The following is a 24,440-nucleotide window of genomic DNA, read 5'->3' on the forward strand; positions in this document are numbered from 1 at the left end:
CCCATAAAGACCAGCCTCCTAAGGCTTTCTCATAGTATTAATGTTCCGTGTTAAGTCCCATTATAGCGTATTGTCCTGTCTTTAGAGCATTATAATTCCATACATTGACCTTGGTTAAGAAGCCCTAATTATCTGGTTTCTATAAATGAATGGACATATTTTGTAGTTTCTCTTTAACCTTGGTTGCGACAGTCAAGAAAGAAGTTTAATCACTTAATTGGCGTCACTTCCTGTTGTATTGAGATAGGATTACTTTTATGACAATTCATGAATACAGTAAATGCTTTCTAGTTAACGAGTGCGATTTTAAGTTTTAATTTATGTCTGAACTTTAGATTTTTCTTTTAAGAACTCTGTATGATTAATATTTTGTAAGATGTTTGGATAAGGTCAAGTCCATGTTATCTCAACAAACAATACATAACTGTCAAAACATCTTTAGCATTCTGAAGGCACTTACTAATTTGCTTAAATAAATACACGAAACGGTAAGTTTGTGTAAATATTGTATTCGATATATTGGAGAAATTAATATTCATACTTTGTCCAGTACGAAACAATAGCGAATCACTGGGCTACGTGGTGGACGCGTGCCTTCGGTAGTCGTTATTGCGTTCGCACCGTTCGCTGTCCTCATAACAATCGATGAGTTCCACTACACTATTCGAACAGGCTGGACATCTTGTCAAAAATATTTCATAATTTTCCTATCAACTTTCTAGTGACGTGGTTTATTTGTACAAAATGGTACTGAAGTGAAGTGTGACAATATGAGTGAATACGATCGCAAGAGCCATTATGAGCGGGAAGATGGTGAAGAACCCATCTACGTAGCAAATAATAATAATTCAATATACAGGGTGTCCCAAAACTCAACGATAATCCGAGACAGGATGAAAGGCCAAGTCATACCGGCTATAGGAAAAATAAAAAAAAAATTCCATATCACTTAGTTCAGCAATAATAGACACTTTTCAAAAAAGTTGAAATTCCACACCCTTGGTCGCATTTTCAAGTCCTGTGATCACCAATGTCACAATTTCGCTGTGTTTTTTTGACTTTCGTGATCTTAATTAAATATGCTATTGATCGTATAACAAATTTATGCACAAAACATTGTTAATTTAATAAAAAAAAGTTAAGTTTTAGTGAGTTATCTTTCTCAAAAATACCGTTAGTCAACTTTGACGCTTCATACTGAAAAAAAAATGTACTACACTACCCTTGGCAAGTTATTTCAAAAGTTGGCGCATTTAATCAAGATTTCAAAATGGTATAACACTTGCCACTTTTCTTGCCATTAAAAATGTTATTTTTATTTGAACGAAGAGTATCCTCGCAAATGGATCGGACGCAGTGGTACAATTTTATGGCCTCCTCGTTCTCCCGATCTAAATCCAGTAGATATTTTTTACTGACAATGCATAAAAGAAATAGTATATTCGAAATCAATACAAAATCTATCCGAACTTCGCCAGAAAATTGACACAGCGTCAGAAGAAATAAATGCAAGGAATTTTGCTTGACTGGTGAAAAAATCTTTTGTACGCCGTTGCAGAGCCTGTATTCGTGTCAGAGGAAAGCAATTATTTTTAGTAAAGAGGTAATTGAGTCAGTCCATAACAAATATTTAATGTAATAAACATAATAGGTTATAATAATAAAAAAAAATCAATTAACGAACCATCGATCTTATTTAATTATTCTCTTTAAACTAAAGTAATTCATAATTATTTTCCTCTAGCATGAATTCAGACTCTGCAACGCCTTACAAAAGACCTTTGCACCAGTCAATCAAAATTCATTGCATTTATTTCCTCTGACGCTGTGTCAAATTTCTGGCGAAGTTGTGATAGATTTTGTATTGATTTCGAATATACTTTTTCTTTTATGCATTCCCAGTAAAAAATATCTACTGGATTTAGATCGGGAGAAGGAGGAGGCTTTAAAATTGTACCACTGCGTCCGATCCATTTGCGAGGATACTCTTCGTTCAAATAAAAATAACATTTTTAATGGCAAGAAAAGTGGCAAGTGTTATAGCATTTTGAAATCTTGATTAAATGCGCCAACTTTTGAAATAACTTGCCAAGGGTAGTGTAGTACATTTTTTTTTCAGTATGAAGCGTCAAAGTTGACTAACGATATTTTTGAGAAAAATGACTCACTAAAACTTAACTTTTTTTATTAAATTAACAATGTTTTGTGCATTAATTTGTTATACGATCAATAGCATATTTAATTAAGATCACGAAAGTAAAAAAAACACAGCGAAATTGTGACATTGGTGATCACAGGACTTGAAAATGCGACCAAGGGTGTGGAATTTCAACTTTTTTGAAAAGTGTCTATTATTGCTGAACTAAGTGATATGGAATTTTTTTTTTATTTTTCCTATAACCGGTATGACTTGGCCTTTCATCCTGTCCCAGATTATCGTTGAGTTTTGGGACACCCTGTATAGCAATGGGACTTTGCATTACTGTAGCATATACAGGTAAATAGGAAAGTTCATCAGTGAAATTAGCTAGTAATTTCAGTTATTAGTGGTACTAATGTAGTGTTTAGTTGATAATTGAAATTGGCGCTTGCGACTTTAACATTCATGGTCCTAAGATGTCATCGTAGTCAACTCTAAAAAAATGCAATAGATTTGCTGTTAAACCCAGTAATTTATTTAACTGTCGACAACTCCAACGATTTCACATATCACGCGAATTAACACTACGTTGACGTTTGGCGGTAAACATTGATTTATTATACTCGTGCATACTTCTAAAAACAGTAAAATGATTACGAACATTATGGCAAAAGTGTAATATTATTGTAGTTACCTTGCAATTAGACTTCTTATGTAGCTCTTCGTTTCTTGTGCGTAATGGCGGCGTTACGCATAATTAAATTGTGTTCAATCAACAACTTTCTAATACCGTACTTGGATAACAGATCCGCTCTGTCATAATAATTTTGTCGTTGAATGAAATATTGTCGATGAAATTTTCTGATTGAATCAATTATCTATAGATGTAAGTACACCTACGGATTGATAAAAAAAATACAATTCTTTATTTAAAGTTACCTCTCTACGCAGGTATTCTATCATATTCTTTGGTATGAAAATGTGTCGACTTTCTTTTTGATAATTAAATAATTGCACATTCGTAATGTAACACCTTCATTTTTAATTACTCAATTCGCACCTTGTTAGTAATTAAGTATTTATTCTAGTAGATTTTCGTACGATTCAAGTGGGATAAGTTTGGCGTAAGTGCGGTACATACGCGACACAATTAATACGACGTTAGCAACGTCTAATTGGGTCACCTACCACCTTCGCTGGTTACCTTACGTAAACCCCACTGTCACAACCAGTTCAGCGCAGTGTAGCCAGTACTTTGTGGCTACTGTGTTGAAACAATAAACGTTGTACCGGATTTCTATCCGCGTTAACGTATCGACACGCGAAGGTCATCATCGCGAAATATTAGCGATCGGAAGGAAGCCCCGGTATTAACGCACCTGCTCGAGATTTCTCTCTCAACTGAATAGCGTGTGAAAGTTGTTTTTCTCGAGTCAATGTTGATTCTACTCTATGTTAGCGGGTTTCTGTTTAGATGAATTATTTGCCGTTGTTATGTGCGAAAATTAATATCATACTTTTTAACAAGGTATTAATGGATTGTGATTTAGCATCTTTAAATATACACCAATTTCTAATATTTTTATGTAACTTTTCTATTTCAGCCAGAGGACAGTACAAGAAACGAAAGGATGGGACGTGTTCCGGGAGTTCCCGCCGAAGCAGGACAGTGGGTCTATGGAGAGTCAGAAATGTCTGGAGTTCACAGTGCGGTTGCTGAAAGTGACGGCGTACATCGTAGTGTTCATCATAGTCCTAGGCTCCGGAGTCATAGCGAAGGGTACCATGCTCTTCATGACGTCACAACTGAAGAAAGATAGGCGGCTAGCGTATTGTAATAGGAATTTAGGTGAGTTGTTTCTTTGTAATATATTTTCCGACTGGTGCAAGCATGAGGTGACTACCAAATGTACAGCGTATAAGGAGCTTAGAGCATTAAACAAGATCCGGTGGCCGCGGTGCCGCAGCCAACCGCGTGCGTTCTAGTTTTGTTTTAGATATAAACAAGCTAAACGCTGCGCTACCTCGATGTCATAGCAGTTGTGTCATTTTGATATTGTTTCTTGTGATATTTTTTTCAAGTCGTTAAACTTGACCGACATTAAATTACGAAAAAAACTAGACTTTCACTTGCGTTATTGATATTTTGGAACAGTATTAGAATCTATATACAAAAACGATTACTTAGACATTACTTTTCTGTTCAGATTTTAATTAATGAAAACTAAACCATGTTGCCTATTTTAATTTTCAGGTAGGGATAAACAATTTATAGTAAGTCTACCGGACGAGGAGCGGGTGGCGTGGATGTGGGCCATACTAGCAGCGTTCGCCATCCCCGAAATAGGAACATTGATACGATCAGTCAGAATCTGCTTCTTCAAATCGTCCAAGAGACCGAGTAGCGCGCAGTTTATTGTGGTAAGTACTTCATAACACATTTCTCTGAACTTCATTGAAGTGTTAGACACAAGTGAAAAGCGAAAATTTGGAATAAATAGTAAAGAATGAGACTAAGCTAGACCGATTGATTCAGATATGTATGAACGGTTTATCTGGATTGATAAATAGATATAGAAAATATTTGTGCTAATTATGAATTCCTCGCTAGATTTAAAGTAACAATTCGTAGCGTAATTACAGTCTTCACGCAATTTATGCGAAAATTTGTCAGTTGTAATGAAGCACTCTCGTCGACATAAATGTAGCGTGTTGACGTGCGTGGTATTCGATTATTGGAGTTTAGGATTATAATAGCGAAAGTCTATTATAAATTCGCATGGCGAAGAGAAAGGTTGAAAACAGATGACCGATTTTGTCTTAACAACTCTTCCGCATTTTTGGAATAATCAAAATGTTTTTGTATTAATTATAAAGTGTACATTTTTACCGGCAACTGATTAGAGTGTATTATTTTTTCCAGATATTCGTTGCGGAGTCATTACACACGATAGGAATGGGGTTGCTTTTCTTCGTAATCCTTCCTGAACTGGACGTGGTGAAGGGTGCAATGATAACGAACTGTTTGTGCATTATCCCCGCGATACTCGGCCTACTGTCGCGCAACTCACGCGACTCGAAGCGGTTCGTGAAAGTGATCGTGGACATGGCGGCTATAGTTGCGCAAGTCACCGGCTTCATTGTGTGGCCACTGTTGGAGAACAAACCCGTGTTATGGCTCATCCCTGTATCGGCGTTATGCATATCTTTAGGCTGGTGGGAGAACTATGTAACCCGGCAAAGTCCAATCGGTAAGGCATCAAAAATTAAATATAATATGTCACAAACAACTACTTTTGTAGACGCCACTCGTTAAATGAGATAGCAACAAAGGGTCTCTAATATCCTTCATGTAGAGACATGTTATAATGTCAGTCAATCAGTATTCTTATTGTAAAGTTAAACAAAAAAAGGAATCAATTTACTAACATTGATACGTCACACAATAATTACTTGGGGAATCAACCTCACTCATGTATTCAAATTCTGAAAACCTACGTATCTCATGTTCCAGGCATAATCAAGAGTCTATCGCGATTGAAGGACGAGTTGATATTCACCCGCTACTACACTTACCGGTTCATATCGGTGTGGAAAATAATGTTGTTCCTGATGTGCATACTCATGATGATCTGGATGGACGGCGACGAGCCTGCTATGTTCTTCCAACTCTTCAATGCCGGGTTTGGACCACATAACATCGTTGTTGAAGAGGTGAGCAAACTACCTACAGTTTTGTTCCTTTGTTTGTGCTTGCTTTTTAGTATTTACTCTAATTGTTTTTGAGAAGAAAATACGCAAAAGCGTTAGTATATTTTCACCAGTTTTACTGACTATTTCGCCCTTTTAAAAGTTACAGTAAAATACCTTCTTGTACCTGAGGTCGATCATATAATGAGTAGATTAAACTACTATAAATATCTATCTATACCTACTATCAATTCTAATAGCAACATTGTAATATTCCAGGTGCAAATTCAACTGGGTGGAACAGTGATTCCGGACTTAGCAAATGTGACACTTACCGGCGACTCGGTGGAAGTAGCGGCGGCACACAAATCCGCAGTCTACGTCATGCTCATACAAATATTCGCCGCGTACATTTGCTACATCTTCGGAAAGTTCGCCTGCAAGATTCTCATCCAAGGCTTCAGTTATGCTTTCCCTATAAACCTTGTCATCCCACTGGTGGTGAACCTCTTGATTGCTGCGTGCGGTATCAGGAATGGCGACACTTGTTTCTTCCACGGGACTGTACCGGACTATCTATACTTTGAAAGTCCACCAGGTATGTTTTCGGAGATTATTTAATAGATAGTAACTCGTATTAATACAACCTTACATTTTTTATATTCCTACGTATTGAACCACAATGATTTTATTTTTCAGTGTTTACGCTAAGCGATTTCATATCTCGACAAATGGCCTGGGTCTGGTTACTCTGGTTGCTGTCACAAACTTGGATCACGATACACATATGGACTCCAAAAGCGGAACGTTTGGCTTCCACCGAGAAATTGTTCGTAGTGCCCATGTACAATGGACTGCTTATAGATCAAAGCATGGCGCTTAATAGAAAGCGAAATGATCAGAGAGATGTTAAGACTGAGGTACGTTAAAACATGGACTATTTACCAAAGTCTATTATTTGTTTGACATCTAATTATTATTAATTAGTCTTGCAAAGCTGTCACGAAGGAAATCTAACAAGATCACAACTACGACTTGTTTCAGTTAATTTTAAAGTGCATTCTTTTAAATTCCAGGACCTCGCAGAAATAGAAAAAGAGAAAGGCGACGAGTACTACGAAACGATATCGGTGCATACAGACGCGACGGGATCGTCTCCCAAGGCCATCAAGTCATCGGACCAAATCACTCGTATCTACGCATGCGCTACTATGTGGCACGAAACTAAGGACGAAATGATGGAGTTCTTGAAGTCTATCCTCCGACTGGACGAGGATCAGTGCGCGCGGAGAGTCGCGCAGAAGTACTTGCGAGTGGTTGACCCTGATTACTATGAATTCGAAAGTAAGTTTACCTACTATGTATCTTGTCTGGTCTGTGAACAACATTCTTTGATCTATTCGACCGCATTGCTGTGTTTACCTTGAGTACTATACAATAAATAACCGACTTCAATTATTTACTAAAATAACATTATTTCCCAGCACACATTTTCTTGGACGACGCCTTCGAAATTTCTGACCACAGTGATGATGATTCTCAAGTGAATCGTTTCGTCAAATTACTCGTGGATACCATCGACGAAGCGGCTTCCGAAGTACATCAAACGAACATTCGCATTCGACCGCCGAAGAAATACCCCGCACCTTATGGAGGACGTCTCACATGGGTCTTGCCCGGAAAGACTAAAATGATCTGCCACTTGAAAGACAAGGCTAAGATTCGTCACAGGAAACGTTGGTCTCAGGTAGAAACTAAACTTAAACTGCTTCTGACAAGTAAATAACCATAAAACAATTATGCAAATTATTACACGATATCCGTAAACACGTTTTAAGATCTTTTCGAGATTGCCTTGAAACACAAAAACAGCTCTACAAATTGTATCTTACGCAAAACGTCATGCAACCAAAAGTTTTATTACAATCATGACTATGAAATTGTATCAATTCAATTTCTTACATAAGAGATAACTTCCTACCGAATGATGATGATAACGATTAGCAATGGTTTTACGGCCAACTTTACTGCCCACAGGTAGCGTAACAAGTGGAATTTTGATAGATTGCTAAACTTATCCTTTAGAATTATAATTATAACCGAACCGTAAATATTAAAGCTACACTTATTAACTTTGTGTTGTTGTTTCTTAGGTGATGTACATGTACTACCTCCTCGGTCACCGTCTAATGGAACTGCCGATATCTGTGGACCGTAAAGAAGTGATGGCCGAGAACACGTATCTGTTGACCCTCGACGGAGACATTGATTTCCAACCTCATGCGGTGCGTCTGCTTATTGATTTGATGAAGAAGAACAAGAATCTGGGAGCTGCTTGTGGACGTATTCATCCAGTCGGATCAGGTACAAAACAATACATAAGTATATAAAAATCTTAATCAATTTAATCAAATATAAATCATCTAAATCAATTTAATCAAATATACTTCTACTCAAGTAAATAAAATGTACTTTTAAGTTGCATCTTTAACAAGTAGAGCCATCTAATAACGCACCAACTTAGATAACTCAATTATGTTGTATTGAACACACAAGTAAATACATAGGACCCTAAAATAACATATTTTTCTTTATCTCCAGGTCCTATGGTGTGGTATCAGATGTTCGAGTACGCGATTGGTCATTGGCTGCAAAAGGCGACAGAACACATGATTGGCTGCGTACTGTGTAGTCCCGGGTGCTTCTCTCTGTTCAGAGGAAAGGCTCTCATGGACGATAACGTCATGAAGAAATACACACTGCGATCTGATGAGGCCCGGCATTACGTACAATACGATCAAGGTATGATTCAAAATATTCGAAGGTCGCTTAACTGTTCAACCGAAAAGTTACCTTAAGAAAGCACCGTTCACGTGTTAATCGGCAGACTTATTCAATTATACATTGCCATGTAGAGTAATACATTGTGTTTAATTTCCAGGGGAAGATCGTTGGTTATGTACGCTATTACTACAGCGAGGCTACCGCGTAGAGTACTCGGCTGCGTCGGACGCGTACACGCACTGTCCCGAAGGTTTCAACGAGTTCTACAATCAACGTCGTCGCTGGGTGCCTTCCACTATCGCCAACATTATGGACTTGCTTGCTGACTACAAACACACTATCAAGATCAACGACAACATTTCTAGTCCTTATATCGCTTACCAGGTAAATGTTTAATTATATAACATATCTATGTCTATGCTATAAAGTAGTAGTTTCGTTAGCGTTGAGTCCCGGTCAAGGATTTTAAACTAGAAAGTTTTGTGTAGTGTATAACTGTGGTATAATACATATTTAGTGTACATCACTAATGTTTTTTTCTTATTTTTCAGATGATGTTGATGGGTGGTACGATCTTGGGTCCCGGCACTATATTCCTTATGTTGGTGGGTGCCTTCGTGGCTGCTTTCCGAATCGACAACTGGACTTCCTTCGAATATAACCTATATCCTATTGCGATCTTTATGTTTGTCTGCTTTACAATGAAATCCGAAATTCAAGTGAGTACTAAACATAATTAATTTCTTTTTATCCCCATCATGGTCTTATAATATGAATGTCATATTATTATGTTCTACTTGATAACAGAAGGTTATTTTATTTGTTTCAGCTACTGGTGGCTCAAATTCTATCGACGGCGTATGCCATGATCATGATGGCTGTGATCGTCGGTACCGCGCTCCAGTTAGGCGAGGACGGCATAGGATCCCCTTCAGCCATCTTCTTGATATCACTCTCTAGTTCGTTCTTCATAGCCGCTTGCTTACATCCTCAGGAGTTCTGGTGTATCGTCCCCGGCATTATTTACCTCTTGTCTATACCCTCTATGTACTTGCTTTTGATTTTATATTCTATTATTAATCTTAACGTAGTATCTTGGGGTACTCGTGAAGTACAAGTAAAGAAAACAAAGAAGGTATGTCCGAATCTACATCTTTACTTATGTCCTAAATGATTGAAAATGTATATTATTACACATTATTTATGTTATAGGAAATCGAGCAAGAAAAGAAGGAAGCTGAAGAAGCTAAGAAGTCCGCGAAACAGAAGTCTTTGTTAGGTTTCCTTCAAGGAGTTAATAGTAATGAAGAGGAGGGCTCCATTGAGTTTTCTTTCGCTGGTCTGTTCAAATGTCTCTTGTGTACGCATCCCAAAGGAAATGAGGAGAAAGTACAACTTTTGCATATTGCGTCTACACTGGAGAAATTGGAAAAGAAATTGGAGGTCGTTGAAAGGTTGGGCCTCATTACTCACGATTTCTAATTTGCAAATTAGTTGTTAGATTGGTTCATATTTTCTAATTGGTAATGTATTTTAGGGCTGTTGATCCTCATGGAATGAGTAGAGGACGTAAGTTGTCGGTGGGCCCTCGTGGCAGTACTAGTGGTGACCATCAACTGGATGCGCTGGCTGAAGGACCAGAGGAAGACCACGACTCCGACTCTGAGACTGACACTCTTTCTACTGCACCTAGAGTATGAATATCACCTTTCTTTTTTTAATAAATTGTTATTTACTAAGACGTTCTTTAGATATTAATTACGTTTGTTTAATAATTTAATTTTGCAGGAGAAGCGAGATGATCTCATAAACCCATATTGGATCGAGGATCCGGAATTGAAAAAGGGTGAAGTGGACTTTTTGTCACCAGCTGAAACGTCGTTCTGGAAAGATCTTATTGATAAATATTTATACCCTATCGATGCTAACAAGGAGGAGCAGGTAAAATAAAATTCTTTCGGATTTGGACAAATCAAATTAAATCTTTTAATCAAGGGGAGTCCTACGTCCAGCAGTAGACATTTTAAATGAAAATTAGAAATACGATACAAAGAAATACACTAAGTATTTTCATGTGTATGTATTTAAGTTGTTTAAATTAATGCGAACATTGGCAAAACAAAATTACAAATCCTGTTCAACATTTTATATAATAACAAGTTTTTATTTCAGGATAATTTATAATCTCTGTCCAAACTAATTATTCATGATGATTATCTTCCCCTAATTTTAGGCTCGTATATCCAGGGATCTGAAAGAATTGAGAGATTCATCTGTCTTTTCCTTCTTTATGGTCAATGCCCTCTTTGTACTGATTGTATTCTTGCTACAACTGAACAAGGACAACATTCATATTAAATGGCCCTTCGGAGTAAAAACTAATATAACATATGATGAGATTTCTCAAGAGGTAACGTGAGAGTCTACTATGAAGCGATCGGCCTTCAACGATGACTCGGGAGTGCGCGCTACCTCGCCAACTTGATAATGTAACGACCCTGCCACGATCCCAGTCACCCTTGAAAGTTGATTCGAGTAATTTATATATTTTTGTTTTATGGAATTTTACAGGCTCGCATTGCAAGAGACTTGATCGAGCTTCGCAATAAGTCCGTTTTTGCATTTGTTATGTTCAATGCTTTATTCATATTGATAGTATTTTTATTACAACTCAACAAAGATCAACTCCACGTGGATTGGCCTTTGGGAATTAAGACAAATATTACGTACATCGAGGAAACAGGCGAGGTATAGCCAAATGTTACCACTGAGCGTGTGTCACTACACCGTCTAACGACCTTCTTCTAACCGGTCTGTCTTGGGAGGGCACACCAGCATGGAGTCCCGGAGACACAGAAGACTAAACAACTTTTATGGTTTTACGTCTAATCTAAATCCAATCCTGGAATTCTAATTGGTTTTATGTGAACCCATAAATCTATGTAATAACAAAAGTCGACTACGGTGTTATAAGTTCTGTAGGATTTTGAAATCAATATGCTTGGTTTCAAAGTTCTAAATCCACTTTTGGATTTTTGATCCCCGCAAGCCTGAATACTGGACCTAATGACGAATCCAGCGACACTCCCTTCTCCGATCCAGTCCTACCATGTAGACTAGATGGAAAATATGAACAATTGAATATTATATGAGAGATTGCTTTCCCTTTCCACGCGCCGTAGTCGAGTGTAACCGGTGGAATTTTTAGATGTGATGACCATTCAATCCTACCAATGAGTGCACAGTTTCCAATCCAATTCACTGAGGAGTTAATTAATGTTTCTGTCTATTAAGGTGGCGGAATTTCTTCTATTAAACACTATACATAACAGGGACACTGGTTTCCTTTGTACATAATTATATTTTGTACACTTTCAAGGATTTGGTGATTTGCTTAACACGATTTACAGTTTTCAATTTATTAAAGTGGACAAAGACACCTACTATTTTTTGTGTTTGTTTTAAACTGCGTGTTGTGTGATCGTTTATGTACACTTACTCACAAAATCCGTTCGGATTTTCTTTCTAAATTCACATTTTAAATGTTACACATAACAGGTACACTTTCAGCACTTGTATATAACAAAAACCAGTAAAATTATTCTATCATTTTCATTACATGTAAATTATTTCATCAGATGCGTGCTTTTTGCTTTTAGTTTGATTCGTAAATTATTTTTTCATGAGTTCGTGTTTAAAATGGCTTGTTTGTGTTATACAAGCACGCGTTTGAATCTATTTCTTTCTGTGTATTAATATTTGAAATTCTTTACTAATCACTATTTTAATTTAAATCACGTATAAAACATAGTTTAAACTTTCAGGTGTTGATCTCAAAAGAATACTTGCAATTGGAACCTATTGGTCTCGTATTTGTATTCTTCTTCGCCTTGATCTTGGTCATACAGTTCTCCGCTATGTTGTTCCATAGATTTGGAACCATATCGCACATATTAGCGTCTACAGAACTTAACTGGTTCTGCACGAAGAAGGTAAAAATCTTTACAATAAACTTCTAGTGATGCATCTTCAACCAAAAACCTTTACTAACATATTTTTGTTTACGTACAGTCTGAAGACTTATCTCAAGACGCTCTACTGGATAAGAATGCAATAGCAATAGTGAAAGACTTGCAGAAGTTGAATGGTTTAGATGACGACTACGACAATGACTCGGGCTCGGGCCCGCACAATGTTGGTAGAAGAAAGACCATTCACAACTTGGAGAAGGCCAGACAGAAGAAGCGGAATATTGGTACACTGGACGTGGCTTTCAAGAAGAGATTCTTCAATATGAATGCAAATGACGGACCAGGTAACAATACTTCTATCGATTAGTGTTAGATACTGATTATTTTTTATTGCCAAATTGCATGTAACTTGCTAATATGGTATTTAATTCAATGTTTAACGGTTTTGCCACGATTGTCTCTCGTGATTCGACTAAACACATTTAAACAATTATAACAGGAACACCAGTTCTTAATCGCAAGATGACGTTGAGGAGGGAAACATTGAAGGCTTTGGAGACGAGAAGAAACTCCGTAATGGCCGAAAGAAGGAAATCTCAGATGCAAACACTTGGAGCCAACAACGAATATGGAGTCACTGGAATGGTAACAGAACTCATTTCGTAATAAGATTAATTACAAATTTTTGTTACGCCGACAAAACGTGGTTTAGTTTAATGTTCACTGGCAATTGATATGATTCATATGATTATTCCAGTGACCACTTTAAGAGACCGTCAATTCAGAACTTTTTATAAACTCTACATGAATATTCTTTTTTACAGCTCAATAACAACTTAGGCGTCGCTGGACCTCGCCATAGAACTTCAAATGCTAACATATCAGTGAAGGACGTCTTCGGAGAACCAAACGGAGGACAGATCAACCGAGGTTACGAGACCACGCTAGGCGACGAAGACGACACCAACTCCATGAGATTGCAGCCCAGACAAAATACTGTCTCTTTCCAGAGATTTTAATCGAGAGTTGCCAAACTAAACAAGTGCTTAGGTTAAACAAATGTAGATACTAGTAAGATAGACTTTAGTAATTATTTACATTGAAAAAACTCAACAAAATATTGTGTGAGTATTGTATTGCTTGTGATATATACTTTTTTAGGTGTGTGACAGCAGAGTATGCAGTCATTAAATACCAACATTGGACAATTTACAGCTTTATTGTAAGATAAAACATACGAATTTACACTGCCACTTAACTTTACATTTATGTTTTTTTTTATACCTATTAAAATAATATCTTTGTAATGAAGATTTTTATTTTAGCTCTTATGAATATAGACTCGGAATTAGTATTGTAATAAATGAGATTATTTAATGTGTGGCTTGTTTGTTAACTTTACCTGGTACCAAAAATTTACTATAATGTGTATTACATACATACATGTGAGACGTGAGTGTGAATCTTATAATACAGTATGCATCAATCTCTTGATACAAGTATACACAAATAATATTAAATAAAAACTTACTTAATTTTCTAAGAAAGATACAAATTCAGTGAGTTTGAAGAGTTGATCTTCACTAGAAGTGTGTAGAGGTGCAGGCTGGGTGGGTGGTGTTGGGCTGACTGTGAGGCCATCTTCATTGAGTGTCCACTTGCGATCTCTGCATACATGCAACACTGCATCTTTGCTTAGACCAGTCATTGACACTACAGTGTCCAAAGAGATGGAACTGTATGAGCGACCAATTAGATTCAATGTTCGCTCCCTTGTTTTCTCTGAAAAGAAGCAATGTAGTCTTTAACTGGAGCATTCAAATTAAAAGATCACCCAAGGAAGTATTTGTTATTCTGCAGTACAGTACAGATGTAGAGTATCAGAAGTATAGATTTATTACAAGTAAAGTAGTTATTATCTTGACTTCTTAAAAAATTGTTCAGTTATGGATGCTAAAATTACTTGTAAGACGTAAGTAAGAAATATTTTTTACTTATTGTCCCCTAATTTTCACTTTGACATCGGTGTAACTGAATGCAAAGACTAACCATACTAATGTTGTAAGTAACATATTATTATGGTTGATCACTAACCATACGACAAGAAGAAGAAGAATGTTGTAAGTGTGAAAATGACTCTTCCTAGTCAGTTTAAGACTTGGTTTACATAAGATTTGGCAAGGTGATAAATTATATACTACAGAAGAAAAAAGTCTGTGCATGTTAGGTGTAGCATGTTTTGTTAAGTACCTTCCAAAGCTCTTATAATATTAGCAACTGGCTCTGTCCAGTTAAAAGCAGCTAATGCATGGTAAGTTCCAGGCAGGTCCTTTTTCCATAGCTTCTGGCCTACTGCCCATATAGCAGATATTTCAGGGTTGCTAGCTGTGATGTTCTGAGGGATCCTCTTCCATAAGAATTTAGCATTACATCTGAAACATATTTTTGAATAATTAGAATTATAATTGCCTTTGCGGGGAAGTTGATAGTGTATACGACTGCTATACAGAGGTCCTGGGTTTCCATGTCTGGTGCACACAAAGTAATTTTAGGCATGCAAGGATTCATCATTAAGTCCTATTCATCTTTCAAATTGTGATAAGTTCCGAATAGTAGATTTGTATTGTGCCCAGTAACATGGCAACTACCTTGGCCCCTATTACATAGGACTAATATTATAAACAGTGATCATGGGTCTATTTCATAAACCTTTATATAATTGGCATGACGTTCTATATGTATGTTTGTTTAAATGTAATTGGAGTGATTGTAGGGACACATTGAACCAATTGAAGCGAAGTATGGGATAAGGTCAAGGCTTTGAAGCATAATATTTCTCTTTTCAAGACTTGTTGGTGTACGAAAGGTTATTCGACAATAGTTTAGAACTGTAGTAGCTAACATTTAATTTATATTATTAAATACAGTTAAAATATGGCAGTCACTGTGTGATACTATCAAGTGAGAGTTATTAGATATATAAGATAGTTATTTTTTTAGGGTAATTATTAACATTAATAAGTCGATACTTACAAGTCGTTTTGATATAAGTAAATGGCTAGTAATTGGGCATATGTAGACGGAGACGCTACACCGGTAGGAGCCTGAAAAATATACAATAAAAACAAAAATCATTACAAGAAATTATAACCTCTAGACATATATGAATAGTTTTGACCAAATGTAAACATGTACCTCTAGCTCCTGTTTCTCTAAATCTCCACAAAGTTTGTCAAAATTTGTTATCATTTTGAAATACTTATATTCTACAAAAACTCCGAAAAATATAGTAAACAACTATACGCATAATACGCAGCCGACCACAATGACAATATACGTCAGTGTCACTATTTAGTCAATAAGACTTTGACAGTCACTACACATTATTGCCACAGAGAAAAAAATACTTTACAATCTATAGTAAAAATGTAAAGCTTTCGAAACGATGGAGGTCAGGGTGCATACAATTTTAATAACACTATACGCCATTTATGTATTTCATAAATATAATAATATGGTATTATGAATAAATAGTTATCTTGACAAATTTTATAAGTTGCAAACATCATTACGGTGAAACCAACAATAACGAAATATTCACAATGATTACTTACATAATCATTCACCATATGACTTATTTTGCTCTTAGTTCAAGTAAGTAAAAACAGTATGAGGAACTTCATTTCCAAACAGAATACACGCCTTTTAATATTATTATGTACTTTTTTAACTCTTTGAGAATTAAAGATATTAAAGCGTGTTAGTATGAAAACCAATTATTTAGTTTCAACTCCTCTTATACCGATTGCGAGGTCTTGAGTTCGATTTTCGAGACCGAGCGGGAAACAGAGTTCTTTTTTCATTACTATAGGATATTTTTATCAGTACCAATACAAACTGATAAGGTGTAAGCATATCGTACTACGTCAATTGCCCTTTTTTCTTCATAATTAAACTACATTACACTTACAGCATGATAAAAAACTGCTGCGCATAAAAAGTTCCATTGGACTAGGTATGGTCCTTTGCCTTTTATTGCAATTAAAATTAAGCTTGTCGCCACCAAGTGAACGCTTAATCATTTATATTTCTTTATTAATTACTGACTGCATTTACTTCCTGAAATCCTCATTTAACGACTTTACTTCACCTTGTTAAACAACGAAACCTATCTGCTTAAGTGTTTACTTATCATTTAATTGTTAACATACCTGCCTTCTCAAGAGTAATTTACTGAGACAGAGAGAAATCAGCCGAGATATTATTTTTCTCTACCAAGGTTAACCGTATTATTCCATCTAGGTACAAGTCAAATTAATTACGCCCTTGTTCTTGATAAATTTGTTGTCGTTCTGGTTGCATCTAAAATTTAGACTGTAGGTAGGTATGTGGTATTTGTATGAAAACAAGTGGTTTCTTCTGTTAACAGAAGGAGGCATTATCGACTGAAATACTATACCCAAATATGTTCTTTCTCGAACAAGAAAAATTTCGATATCAGACTTCCTTGATTGGCGATCTCAATAAGTCTTTCATCTAAACATTATCTTGGATTTAAGTATACTTACACCTACCTTTTGTGACTGTCAACTAAATTGTATAATCTTCATGGCCCAGATTTGTATAATCGAATTTCACGGCTATTGATCGAGGGTTTGGGCGGGCTTGCTAGTCGACTTGTCTACTCTAAGATTGCATCACAATGGGCCGGTGAGCACAACTGAAGGTGATGGACTTACTCGCTGAGTCACCCTTCAATATTGTCGCTTAGAATGCTAATTTTCTCGTTATGCTTGTATCAATTTGCATCTTAATGCTTTTTGTTGTACAAAATCGCGGTCTTATTTGTTTATAATAATACCTTTAAGAAATGATTAGGTGTGTTGTACTAGTACGAATAGATTATGAACTCTATGTCGCCGTTGAGTACGTTGACATTTCATGAGGTGTGTACTATGCAAATTGTTAAGCTCTTATCTTAATTCTGTCAGATATTAGGCAAAAGGATTTCAGAAACGTTGTTTATTAAAAGTGCTTATATCTACTGGTATTTTATTACGATATAACAACTAACTGTTTGTATTTTCTTAGTATTTATAGTCACGGGCCACAATAAAGTGAGTCGGTACGGTACGAATAATTTTACTTGCAGGAACATTAAATTAAACGTCAAAGTAGCTCATCGATTGAAGTCGTCCCCTTTTCATTACTCTATTAATCACAATCCTCATAAGCTTTTTACAATTTATAAGCTATGAATTTGTTAAACTTTTAAAGTATAGAGCAATTTTGTTCATATTGCATGATATGGCTTTATCGAGATGGATAGATCGATTAGATTGCCTTTGAAAACGAGTCAATAGTTTCCCGAGTCCGAGGTTTGCTCGTGAAGGTTTCAATACACAAATTATTAGTAAAATAACTAAAAATATTAAATTTGAAATGATTTTCTAACTTAAACTGTTTCTCTATGGACCAGTTAAGTTATTGCTTTTATGTAAGTATATCATTTTGGTACGTGTTCTTACATTACTGTGCGCTAAAGAAAATTACGGGCTCCATAATAGCTGTGTAAATCAATAAGAGTCTCCTGCAGTGTGTAGATGAACTTAGTTATTATTATCCTAATAAATCTTCAGGTACATCATCATGATTGAAGCAGATAGATAATTACCTATAGTTTAATATTTTAAATAGCTCTTCCATAAATAATAAATAGGACCTTTGGATTAGCTTTTTAGTAAAGCTTTGTATAATTTGGACCATGGGTTCAAGTGACCTAATTTGCGGTTAATAGGTAATTTTGCGCAAGGTGCTTCGTGCAAAGAGCGTTTCGTCACTTTCACTGTTCGTTGGATTGTCCAATGAAACTTGTCACGCTCTGGCGACGGTAACCAATGGGTATGCTCACCGCCCCGCCTCAGCACAGAGGCGTGCGCTGCGGACGCCGAAATGCCCCCAACAATGGTTTTGTCCCACGGTACTTTGTATTAGGCACCTGAAACGCATTCAACGACTTCAATGTCCTTGCCATATTCAAATACGTATTGAAAGTATGGAGCATATGAAGACACAGTAGTACCCTGCACTCTTGCGACCTGCTTGTCCTGACCATAAATATTAGTGTTATGTGTGTGCAATGAAGTTGTTTTATATTTATGCACTAGGTCGATTGGCAGTGCCCTCTCTCACGATTAGAAGTAGGGTTGTCACGATTATTAAAAGCGGATGTTAGCTCTATGTATACAGTGAGGTGAGTATGGTACTAGTGCACGCAACTTTTGGTTAATTTGTTAAAGGTTAATGCAGTAAATTGTGTAGCCGCTGAATACAAGTGAGAGGTAGAGATTACCATGTCATCCAGTCATGATTTATTAATTAATTTATTATATTTACTTACTTGAATTTGGTTTATTATAATAATTTTAAACAAATTGTTCAAGGAATGTAAGTACAGTTCCTTCATGTTGAAGTAGTAAAAGTGGTCAATAATTTCACAAATAATGGCCACATGTAACAAAAGTCATAAGATGTATGTTGAAGCATGTAGGTAATGTTTCACTCCAGTAAAACGGCATGTGGTGCAACACGGTCAGCCGGTCGCAGCGAGTGACCGAGGGGTCACCCATCGTAGCCGGCACACCGCCGCACCGACAGCGCTGTGCAAAATTGCTAATTACATTCAATCCCGTACCGCTTCACGCTGAGAGGCATAGCCGCATAGCGTGCACAACACACGTGCCCGCCACTACACAACACTTTTCAATTACCATCTTTCTTCGTTAATTTATTCTAGGTGCTTACCGTAAACCAACAAAAGGTAGGTAGCTGTTTGATTTGATTCCGAGTAAGTTAATTATCCTTGGCGAAAATTTAAGTTTTAAACAGTTTTCGATACTCAATGTTGATTGTATACCTAACTTGTAATATTACAGTTAATAAAAATGATTTAAAAATACAAACCTACTTATCAACTTCATGAACAACTACTAGTAATCAGTAATAATTTTTTAATGCTTTGTTCGGCAGTCATACTTGGTTGTCGGATAGGTAAATAAAAATATGAATAAACAAATAAACCAAATACGTAGATTTTAATTATGCTTTTAGCACATAACTTCTTATATTTGCTTGAACGCACGCCAAACGGGACGAGGTCAAAATTAAGAAAAGAAATAAAATGACAACGGCTTTAACGCATCCAAAGTTAATGGACATTAATTAATACAATTAGCCCACGGCAAATTGCACGTAAAGACTGAAATAATGAGCGTAAATTGAGGCAACTTTACACTTCTGATTTATTGTCCTGCACTTGCACGATTTCGACGAAAGAGAAAACGGACCAGTTCCGACGTATATTACGAACAGTATATAAAATTGATAATGAATATTTATAAAAACTTAATCACTGCTTACTGCGTTTTCCAGAGGGGTCAGCGGGAGAAACCATTAATCAGAACATTTCCACTTAATCATGTAAATGCGCTTGTTTTCTCTCTACTTACGCTGATGTAGGTAGAGCTTTTTTAATTTTCACTTAAAATTACTTGTTTTTACGGCGTTTTATGTAATGGTTACATCATTTTGAAACTGGGCTGTTGTCCACTATTTTATTTAACACGAGCTAGGATTGCACAAGATGTTTGCAAAAATGCATAAACATGCATTCGATTGAAGATTTATTACCTTGCTCATCGTTTCTGCAAATTTAATTTCATGTTTTTGTTAAAAGTAGCTAATTGCAACAAAATCAGTGGAACGAAATTTTTTGTTTTATATCAAGTATTTAGGCAAAATTCAAATGTGATAGTGGTAGTGTGGCGCAGGCGCGAGCGCGGGCGCGGAGAGCTCCGCGTTTTACCTGTGTATTTTGTAAACGCTTGTAGATTCAAGGCCTGCGACATCTCGTTTACCGAAAGTCGTTTAGCTTACATTGTAAAATACTCGTTTGCTCGCCTGTTTGAATTTTGTAACACTAATTTGGGAATGATTTTATAACTTTGTCATGAATAAGCTAATGAGAATGAATTGTCTGCAGCTGTCATGCTTATCTATTTATGTTCATTGCACGCTTAAGCGAATAACGACGAAGTCTACCTAGTTCAGGTATACCTGTGTATCCGATTACGATTGGAGGGTGATAGAATCTAAAGTCTCCTGTTACCTACTACTTAATTACATAAATAGGAATGTTTACCAAATAAATGTGTATTGTATTTATACCCATATTACATTATTGTAGAAATGCTTAAAAATATAAGAACCATAATATTCTTAAATAATCGTGTGGCTCCGTATCTATGAAGATTCATAACAGATACTGCTATTTAAATCCATGTCTCAGTACAGAATATATACTGATTGATCACAGTCGGAGCTCGTTAAATGTAATCTGTGTTAGTGACAGGAAGAACTAATACAGAAGCGTCTGTTTGATAGTTAACAAAGGTGTCGCAACGCACGGTGGGCACCGCACGCACTGTTATCGACGAACATTTAATAAAATGAGTGTCGATGATCGAGTGGCTTCACTAAACGTGCCAAGGGACTGGCCATTACCACCTGACAGCCGGTGAGTGATCGCCGTCGCACCTTCCTTCACCGCTCGCCGCCATTGTCACAAAACAATGGCCACATAGCTATCTTTAATCACAACAAAACTGATTCTAATTGGATCCGCAAAACTCAATGCGTTTTTTTGTTGTTTTGTCAATGTGCAGTTCCTGTTGCCTCATTTATAATATATTATAGCACATCATGCCCATGTGTGAAGTAAATGTTCATAACATTTATTTTAAGTACTAATTAATGCACATAACTATGGCACTATTTATTATAAATTACGCGTCATTATTTGCCAGTAAAATTAATTACTTGACATTTTAATTGAAAAATATTTAGCACTTTCAATACTTTTGAAATTGCATTTATTGAATATCCTCGTTCAATTAAAATATACGTTGTCTCAAATAACAACTAGGTATGTGGGTTGATATGCTGTACACCATGATTTTACCTCATTAACTTTATTTATGTGCGTTCGGCACAATTTATCGATAAATGTTCCGGGACAGAAGAAAAAATGCGAATTAAGAATTTCACATTGATTACATCGCTGCACCTATAACTTCGCATGAATTTAATGTTTAAAGTAATTTCGTGGTGATTGCAAGAGGAATGCTGCAACCACTATCGTACACACTATTAAAATGTTATTTACTCATAATTGCGTGTGAATATGCAGCATATGTGTTTAATATTCTTGTAAATAAACTGAATTTTAGCAAATAGAACACTGATTATTAAATTACCTACTAATGTATCAACGAATCTGAATTATCCAGCTATTTATATGTATAATAATAATTTGTTATAGATTAAGTCAATTAACGAATTATAAATTCAGCTACTAGTAAATAATTATGTTAATTGAAGAACTTGACTGCATCGATACATTAACATATTTGTAAATACCATTACAAACAGATTTTTAAGTCGTGTTCGCAATTTTACAGTATTTCTTTGCACGACCTCAACTGTAATTGTAACGCAAATAATAATTTGACAGTTTCGTTGTTTTTATGTTGCCGATATTGCTACGAAAATATTTTTTTTTTTATTCCTTAAATTATACCTGTATCAAATTTGGAACGTTCTTAAATACTAGACTGACTGGCAATGTAAGGCTATCAAAGTTTTTGTAACTCCCGGTATCTGAGTATATTTAGCGGTAGTTTATATATTCAATAGCGTTTTTTTTGTATGAGTTTTGACGCTATTGAATAGATAAACTACCGTTAAATGTACCTCAGAAACCGGGGGTAAGTAGTTCCAAAACCAAATTATTCTACGAAAATACCAAAAATGTATGACAAAAGGACACCGCTTTCAACATACAACATACATACTGGTGTTTACAGTTTGTTCATTTCTCTGTCAGTTATCAAAGTCATAAAGCTTAAATATCACGAATAAAAGATATTGCTCGTATGACATCGGCCGATTCAAAGCATGATCGATCGACACGCCCGGCCACTTTCGCACATACATACTACTTAACTTGGCTATGTTTACTCCTGATATATTTTAATCAGTGATTTTCGTGTAAAGTGTACTATCAGGTTAAAGTTTGTTATAAAAGAAAAGCACCTTGATGCTTGAGTAATCGATCAAACACGCAGACAATGATGTTCTGAATACGTCAAGTATATATTGAATTGTAGATATTTAGTTTCAAATTATATAGTTATTTATTTTATTAGGTCAGGGAAAAAGTCTTTTCGCATTATAGTATGTATGAACTTGTAATTAAATCTCTTTGGCTTCAAGAATCACAAATGAGTACACGGTTCATTAAGTTTCTTTCAGTGAGCTCGTGAGGTACCCAAATATCGCGCTGTTTTGTGTAGAGAAAATGTTTTATTGCAAGTTCATACATACTATAATACGAAAAGACTTTTTCCCCGACCTAATATAAACTTTCTTATCACTGCGACACAGCATTTAATTATATCGGTTACGAAATTCTAGTTACTTTATTTTAGTAAATTCTAATCAAATTATAGTAAAAAGTTAAGTACTTAGTTGGGTATACTTATACTTGGCTGTTTAACAACAATTAAAGTCTAATAATGTGACATATCTCGACATCATAATAATTCACACAAATGTTATTGGCTAACTATATTATCGAATGAATTCAATTGGTAATTTAATTGCTTTGCCGTGTACAGTCTAAAGTAATTCTAGAACTTAGACTTCAGTACACGGATACGGTGACCTCTTGACACTAGACACTGGATACATCTCATAGTAATCTGCATATTAACTATCAGACCTTATACAATTTCATATTAATTGAAGCACTCTGTCTTTTCTCGATACAGTCGTACATACAAACTAACCTGGCATTCCCCTGATGAAGTTTCCTTAAAATATCATCGATATTTATCCTTCAATAAGATATTAGTAATTGTAGGTAGTATTAATAAAGATAGCTTAGAAAACTTAGTTTTTTGTTTTACTTTTAATGACGTTGCAATCGAAGAATAACCTTTTGGTTAATATTTTTATAGGTCAGACTTTTATTTAAGATTATTTTGTTTTAGTAACTTATTGTTGTTGTAAATATATTAAGGGCAGATTTTTAAGGTGACATATTAGTAAGAAAGCATATTTTCATAGAGCTAGTTGTTAGGGACGTGGCGTGAAATGGCCAGTTAGTGAGTAATATCGTGTTATTTGGAGGCGACGAGGGCGAGGTCGTGACGGTACGTCGCGCTGCGCGCCCCTCGGTCACGAAGCGCTCTGCTGACCCCACAGCCTCCAGCTCCACTATTCAGCTAAAACAAACTCTATTTACATAAATGGCACTTTACACGTATGTGATGTCAACTGAGAGCTGAGTGTACATGTATGTTGAGATTTTAATATGTCTTGTTACATTCATTTCTTAGCGCTTAAATGATAATAAATTACTCAGAGATTGACAGCCCTGCGGATCAGTCAACTGTTTATAAACAGGTGTCGCTAAAGGTAACGAAGGTTCGGACATAGATTACATACGGTTAGTAGCGGATGTCTTAATATCAACCTTCGGAGTCAGTTGCATATTAACAGACAACTCTGTTAAACGAATCTTTAAAGTAGCCATCTCTAACTGGGCACATTAAGTGTAATGTGTGTAACATTTGAGTACAGTTTTATTATAATGTCAGTGAAGGTAGCCCTGCCAGGCTGCTGTACAGCTACGGAATCAGCAATCTACAAGCAAGTATATTGCCGAGTCGTAATATTTACATTTCTAAAGCATACCTGATATCAGACGATATTTAAATTTTATAATAGAAGAA

At 35.9% G+C, this 24,440-nt stretch overlaps 2 protein-coding genes across 11 annotated transcripts in view; one reads left to right on the forward strand and one right to left on the reverse strand.

Moving 5' to 3' along the window:
- The window catches only part of kkv (hyaluronan synthase-like protein kkv), a 29,342-nt gene extending 15,380 nt beyond the window's left edge, over positions 1–13,962 (forward strand). The window contains exons 1-23 of one of the 10 annotated variants that reach the window (XM_076136256.1): positions 643–830; positions 2,433–2,497; positions 3,745–3,989; positions 4,395–4,561; positions 5,064–5,391; positions 5,655–5,854; positions 6,110–6,428; positions 6,530–6,750; positions 6,907–7,174; positions 7,315–7,577; positions 7,984–8,194; positions 8,432–8,632; positions 8,772–8,998; positions 9,166–9,333; positions 9,444–9,749; positions 9,827–10,068; positions 10,152–10,308; positions 10,403–10,555; positions 10,848–11,024; positions 12,439–12,606; positions 12,686–12,929; positions 13,085–13,230; positions 13,410–13,962. In XM_076136256.1, the coding sequence (XP_075992371.1) occupies positions 771–830; positions 2,433–2,497; positions 3,745–3,989; positions 4,395–4,561; positions 5,064–5,391; positions 5,655–5,854; positions 6,110–6,428; positions 6,530–6,750; positions 6,907–7,174; positions 7,315–7,577; positions 7,984–8,194; positions 8,432–8,632; positions 8,772–8,998; positions 9,166–9,333; positions 9,444–9,749; positions 9,827–10,068; positions 10,152–10,308; positions 10,403–10,555; positions 10,848–11,024; positions 12,439–12,606; positions 12,686–12,929; positions 13,085–13,230; positions 13,410–13,604 (4,731 nt within the window). In that variant the 5' untranslated portion in view covers positions 643–770 and the 3' untranslated portion in view covers positions 13,605–13,962. Of the gene's footprint in view, positions 1–642; positions 831–2,432; positions 2,498–3,744; positions 3,990–4,394; positions 4,562–5,063; positions 5,392–5,654; positions 5,855–6,109; positions 6,429–6,529; positions 6,751–6,906; positions 7,175–7,314; positions 7,578–7,983; positions 8,195–8,431; positions 8,633–8,771; positions 8,999–9,165; positions 9,334–9,443; positions 9,750–9,826; positions 10,069–10,151; positions 10,309–10,402; positions 10,556–10,847; positions 11,025–11,185; positions 11,363–12,438; positions 12,607–12,685; positions 12,930–13,084; positions 13,231–13,409 lie in introns of those variants that run through there. The other 9 variants (XM_076136255.1, XM_076136257.1, XM_076136263.1 and 6 more) reach the window with 9 other exon arrangements.
- Positions 13,786–15,927, reverse strand: CSN8 (COP9 signalosome subunit 8). Its single transcript, XM_076136267.1, has 4 exons — positions 15,781–15,927; positions 15,619–15,689; positions 14,836–15,017; positions 13,786–14,367 (listed from the first exon to the last, which is right to left on the reverse strand). Exons 1-4 carry the CDS (start codon positions 15,832–15,834, stop codon positions 14,117–14,119), a joined length of 558 nt encoding a protein of 185 aa, XP_075992382.1. The 5' UTR covers positions 15,835–15,927; the 3' UTR covers positions 13,786–14,116.
- Between the last annotated feature and the right edge of the window lie 8,513 nt (positions 15,928–24,440).

This window comes from Anticarsia gemmatalis, chromosome 3 (assembly GCF_050436995.1).
Source record: "Anticarsia gemmatalis isolate Benzon Research Colony breed Stoneville strain chromosome 3, ilAntGemm2 primary, whole genome shotgun sequence".
Classification (NCBI taxonomy): Eukaryota; Metazoa; Arthropoda; class Insecta; order Lepidoptera; family Erebidae; genus Anticarsia; species Anticarsia gemmatalis.